The sequence below is a fragment of the Austrofundulus limnaeus genome, unplaced genomic scaffold (assembly GCF_001266775.1).
Source record: "Austrofundulus limnaeus strain Quisiro unplaced genomic scaffold, Austrofundulus_limnaeus-1.0 Scaffold150, whole genome shotgun sequence".
Classification (NCBI taxonomy): Eukaryota; Metazoa; Chordata; class Actinopteri; order Cyprinodontiformes; family Rivulidae; genus Austrofundulus; species Austrofundulus limnaeus.
The window spans coordinates 1,115,648-1,121,832 of NW_013952552.1; the positions used below are offsets into that span (position 1 = coordinate 1,115,648).

General features: G+C 40.3%; 1 protein-coding gene across 1 annotated transcript in view; it reads right to left on the reverse strand.

The window, feature by feature from the left end:
• Nucleotides 1-522, reverse strand: part of LOC106523271 (paired box protein Pax-3) — a gene marked incomplete at its 5' end in the record, with an annotated part of 18,730 nt that extends 18,208 nt beyond the window's left edge. Inside the window, 1 exon segment of the mRNA XM_014016655.1 lies at nucleotides 334-522. Within this exon segment, the coding sequence (XP_013872109.1) occupies nucleotides 334-522 (189 nt within the window).
• Nucleotides 523-6,185: the final 5,663 nt, after the last annotated feature.

A 6,185-nucleotide genomic window follows, 5' to 3' on the forward strand; every position in this document is an offset into this window, starting at 1 on the left:
GGGGGGGCCATTGCATGGAGCAAATGGATCAGCAGATTGTTTTTACATGCTGAAAGAATACATGTAAATAAAGCTGCAATGCTTAAGTATGAATGTGTATCAGAAGATTGTTACCAGCAGGTGTGTGTTGATGAGACAGGTCATCGCTTTTATCAGTTTTTCAATATATTTTAGCAGAAACATTTTTTCATTCTTTTTTGGAATAATCTGGTTAAATGAGTTTTAACTGTTAAAGTTTTAACTTTAATATTTCCTTTTGTTTTGTTATGTTATCCAGCATAAAACAGTCTAATCTGTGTTTGAATAATTTAATAACAGGTGGGCTGCTCAGACCTGCACCCGGGCTTCGGTGAGTTTGGCCCTCTGAGCGAGCTCTTCCCTGGTGTAGATGTCGGGGTAGTGTGTTCTCTCGAAGGCCCTCTCCAGCTCCTCCAGCTGCTCGGCAGTGAAGGTGGTCCGACTGCGCCGCTGCTTTCTCTTCAGTGGCAGGTCAGGCTCCGATTCCACATCCGAGCCATCGTCGGAGTGACTCGCTGTTCAGATGCGGGAGAAAGGAAAAGAAGTGATATTTTTCTCTTAACGTCACGCATTAAAACTAGCAGATGATTTGTCTTCTACTGTTATTTTTTCAGTTAGCCTCAATAACTTCAATATATTTTCTACTTCACTCTGAATTAAACACACACATCAACAAACACAAAGATGTTCATTCACAGATAACTTTCCAAACTCTTACAAATAATCCCAGTGGACAAGACTCCACAGCCACCACATGTGGAATAGCAGAATAAAAACATTAAACAAAAATATTAATAACTTTGATCCAGTGGCTTTTTTTTCCTTTTTTGTGCAAAGATGTGAATAGTACACCCACTCAGATCTTTTTGGTCTTATACAAGTCAGCTTGATGATCCAATGAGAGACTGTAAAAACATTACTCAGAGTGTGAGGTGTGTCATACTTATCAATAAAAGACACTAAAGAAAACTAAAGACTACACTGATCAGAGCTAATCTATAATAGATGCAACCTTTTTGAAAATCTCAAATGTATGAATGTTTCAAAATATTTAGCATGAAAACTCCTATGTCTAAAGTAAAAATAAGATTTTTGTTGTAAAAAAACACCAACTTGATAATATTTTAAAAGCTGGACAAACCGACAATTTTATTTTATTTTTTACATTAAAAACTGTGAATCCCTACGGAAATAAAAAAAATCTATTTGTTTTTGTTTGATTACACAACATTTTAATAAAAAAATATTGTTGATTTAAAAAAGGTATTGGGAAGACACAACTTTAATATTTCCTTTTGTTTTGTTATGTTATCCAGTTTTACGTTCGGGCTGACTGAGCCTCGAAGATTTTATGCATCTTGACAGCTTTTCCTTTTTCTTTACTTTTCCTTTTCTCTCCCCAGTTTGAATTAATACCTTTGTGAATTCTGCTCTAAGCAAGCGGCTTGGTTTTTACCACAAAGTACTTCAAACACTTCTTTGGCTCTCTTCTAAGTTCACCAAGGCCAAAGTGCCCACTTTTTGTGTTACACTTAATTAATTCCCCCTCAGCACAGGGGAAGTTTTGTGTGCAACACTGTATTAGTTCCCCCCTCGGAAGCAACAATAAAATACAAGAGAATCCAAATAGCTCAGGGCCCCTCATGTGAAACTGATCCTCTCTTCCCCTTTGGCAATTTTCTCCTCACAACACCAATAGCAGTGGGAGTCAACTTAACTTGCATTAGGAGCAAATTGGTAAAGAAACTTTCAAGCGTGAGGGAGCCAATAAGTAAAATATTTTCAAAAGGGCGGGAGCAAGCAATTGAGACATTGGCTTAAGCTCCTGCTGGATGTTTTTTTTTTTTTGTGTGTGTGTGTGTGTGTGTTTTTGTACTCATCACCCTGCATGTGTGTTTCAGCTTTTTTCTCTCCAACAGGTGCAAAGAAAGGACCAATTAAAAGGTCCGCTTTGGTCTAGAGTTTCACTTCTACAGTATCAGCTGTTTGAGGAATCTTTTTCAGATGTGATCATCACAGAGCAGTTGGTAAAAATCTCTGATCTTCAGTTTTTGTTTTTGTTTTAATTCGTGACTTGTAGGTCTTTGTGCTTTAGATGGTGGGGAAAGAATTTGGGGTGTGGAGTTTTTGGACAGCCCGTCTGAAAAACAAGAGATGAAACCTTTTGTAGCCTCCCCCCCAGTTTGTGCACAGAAGTGGGCTGCAAGGAATGCCTACCCCTTCCTACTGAAACCCCGCCTGCCAATCCCCACCCCAGCATGCACGTTCCTCAGCATTTCACAGGGATTTGGGCCTTGGGAAAGCCGAGGCAGCTCGGGAAAATCCTTAATCACTTTGGAATTACCTATCGGTTCTAACTGCTACCGGGGTTTCAACAACTTTTCAAAAGAAGCGACAGAGTGGCACCTCCTAAGACTCGGGAGTCTGGTCTTTCTAGTCTCTGACGGAGGACCAAAGCAGGCTCATTAGTTTCATCCAACTTGCATTGCTACATCAAGTGATCTTAAGACACAAGATAAAATGACTGTAGAGCTGAAAAGATAATATTCGAAGGGAGAGCCAGAAAAACATTCTGCGCTGAGACTGAGAAATGCAGCCAAATTATTGCCAAATATGCAGATTTTTCACTCAATAAAATGATTGAATTTACTAAACAAACATATTTTTTGCTTTAGCACAAAACCCTCCTTAAACAACCTTCTCATCCCTCTTCTCTCCGTAGTCTCTCTCATACTCACTCATTCTTTGTCCCCCCCCCCCACCCCATCACCCCCCATCTTTTTTTCTTTTCCACCCATATTTCTCTCTCTGACTCTCGGGCTCTTTGTTGCTCCACAGAGCTGAGGTCTTTGCCGGCGATTTCCACGCTCCATCTGTGGAATCCGTCATGGCTCCCTCAGCCCTTCACAGTGGAGGCCTGTCACCTGCCCCATGGGGGAGCTTGGGAGGTGTTGGGGAGGAGGGAGGCATAAAGGGGCTTCGCAAAGAGGGCTTTGGGAATGGGGTGGGGTGGCTGGGGTATAGCCAGGGGCATTGCAACCCCCACCTTACTGGCCAAAAAAGAAGAAGGAAAAAAAAAAATCACCCCTTGTTTTCAGCAGGAACTGTAAGAGCACCTGAGGGGTGAGCTGTTGTTTTGCTTCTAAATGTACCCCTGGGGATGGTCCGTCCGGGCATCTGCGCTGGTTCTGTTTGAGTTCAGTAGACGCAAAGAACATCCGCATCTCCATTTTCAGTAACTAGATTTATTAATTTACTTCTGTTTATTTTCTGAACAGCTCTGAAATTAAAGCCCATTAGCAGCTGTTTATGAACTTACGCAGGTGTTTGAAATTCAGAGGTACAGTATAACTTGAAAAAATAATAAAGGTGAAAATACTGTAACAGAAAATGACTTTGATAAAAATACATTTCAGTGGGAAGAAAAGCTTACGGTAAAAGTCATAAAACTGCTCACAATATTAGGAAAAGGAAAAGGAAATGTAAAAGTAATTTGCATTTGAGTTACTCAACTAGGTTTAGTGGAGCCAGTTGACAAAACTTGGTTAAGTAAATTCAACAATTTACTTTTTAGAGTGCATAAAAAGCACCTCTCGTGATGGCTTTGGTCATATTTAAATTTGTAGCATCAAACAAGATGTTAAATTTTAAAGTGAAGTAAAGTTTCAGGTTTTGAATGTAACAAAATAAAAGTAAAGGTTATGATTTAAAAAAATGGTAAAATTACAGATCCTCAAAAAAATGCTGTAACAAATAAAACGTGACCCATCATATCGAAATGAGGATCAAGTCAAACTTGGTCAAAATGACTTAACTACATTTTCAGATTCCTGCTTTAAAAGCTACATTTTGATACTTGGATCCTTCTGATATGCTTATCCAGAGATACGACTTAATTTGTCTTGTTGGTTACGATAATATATTACTGTTTGGTCTGCATCCTAATTTTATGTAAATTTATTGAGTAATTTTTGATGGTAATATAAAGAGGAAACCTCAAATAATATTTGTATATTAAGATTTCCCAGTTGTAAAGCAACAAAAACATTTCTAGCTCACAGGGAAAAATTCAAAATTTTAAGGCATTTTTCCTCAAAATCATTTTTTTGTTGCTACTGCTCAAAAAAATGCTTCAAAAATGTTTTTAGGATTATATTTCAGACAGTTCATTCAAATAATACATTGATAAGGCATTAACAGAGTTGTAAAGTAACTAAGTACAAATAAAAAATAAAAAAATTAATTTAAAAATTAGAAAAAATAAAAAAAATCCTCGCGCTGAGGTTGCACTGCGTATGAGGCACATCCCCCAGGTGGTGGATTGGGGATCCCTGTTCCTGGTGTATAGGGGTGTGCCCAAATAAGCTGAAAGGAGAATAGGGTACCGCAAACCAAAAGCAGCCGCACAGGTGGGGCTCGATAGCCTTGGCAGGCAACCCACCTAGGAGAAGGAAAGCTCTGATGCAAAACCCGGGTACCGTCAACACTCGTCAGTTGTCTACGCCCGGTGGATGGCAAGTTGACAAAACTTTTAAATTGAGCAGACAAGGGACCCAGAAGGAGGTTCTAAAATCTCCAGGGACCCAGCCTGCAGCACATTGGTTAAGGATGCTGCAGGTGTCATGATTCTTGTGTTTTGGTTATTTTTGGTAGTATTTTTCAGATTGTTTTTCATTGTTTGGTATTGTCTTATTTTCTCATTTCCTGTTTTCAGTTTCATGTGTCATGTTTACCTCAGTCAGCTTCTTAGTGTTTTTCCAGCCTGCCACACTCACCTGTCCTCAACTGTAATCACACAGCTGTTTCCTACTTCCACTCAGCCCTGTTTGCATTCAAGGATCTTCTCTTCTTCACTTCAGCGTCCGGCCATTGCTTACCCATGTCTGTTCTGTCCGCATGTTCATGTTCCAAGTTTTGATTTATTGTTTTGTTATCTTGCCACCACGTTGGCCTTTTTCTTTATTAAAGTCTTTTTTTTACTTTAAGTTTGGTCTGCCTGCCTGCATTTTGGGTTCTCCTCACCACCAAGCCGTGACAGCAGGTGGGTCCTATGACCGTGCCTCTGGCCTGTCTGGTGGGGAACCACGCTAGATGGGCCAGTAATATAGTGACTGGAACAACCCTGGCCCCAGGACCCGATGCTTATTTGTTGGGTCCAGGGCAACCGAAGGTTTTAGTGCCCTGGGGCTCAGTGACGGTGATGGCTTCTGCCAATGCAGTCACTGTGTCTACAGGGAGTACCCAGTGCGAGTGTAGCCCCTGGACTGCACCCCAGCGGGGGGGTGGTCGGAGTCTCACAAGCCCTGGGGTCTCCAGGTGATGAGGACTCCAACATGATGTTGGTGTCCTCTGATGGAGAAAAGGGTCCTAATCGCTGTAGTTTTAGGGATGATGGAATTTTTACAGAGCAACTTGCATCATTGTAAAGATGCAAGTACATTGTTGTGTACCTGCCTTAGTAGGATGCGGGGACCACACTTTACAGTATGTCATTACTGGCTTGGGAGTGTGCCGAAGCAGTCAACCAACTGGGGAAATGTAACAGTGTTACTGTTAAATGGGTACCAGGATAAACTGGCATTTATGGTAACGAGAGAGCTGACTGTGCGATGCCTGTGGCATTGAATCAGAGACCTCTTTGCACTACTTAGACCACTGCCTGGCTCTGAGTGATCAAAGGAAAAGAATTCTTGGAGACCCCTTTATGGATCCCGAGAAGCTCAGAACATTGATTGTTTCTAAACTTGTGTCCTTCATCCGAGGGATGAGAAGGTTTGATTGAAGACCAGTGTCTTTTTGGGGAGAGCAATGGGCCCAATTAGGAGGCCTCCACTCACATGGATTTTATATCCATCCCCATTCACCATAACCATAACCATAAGTACAAATACTTTGTTACTGCACTTAAGTAGAATTTTTGGTATCTGTACTGTACTTGAGTAATTATTTTCAGCCTACTCTTTCTACTTCTTGCATTTTCACACAATCATCTGTACTTTCTAATCCTTACATTTTTTTAAAAAGGCAAGAAGTAGAAAGTTGCTTCATTTATTTCTTTTTTGCTTGTTTTAATTTCAGCTTGTTATTGTAAAAAAAATACTATCCATAAAAATTGTGCCTCCTAAATAGAGTGAATTCAATTGTGTTTGAATGAGAAGTATAAATAC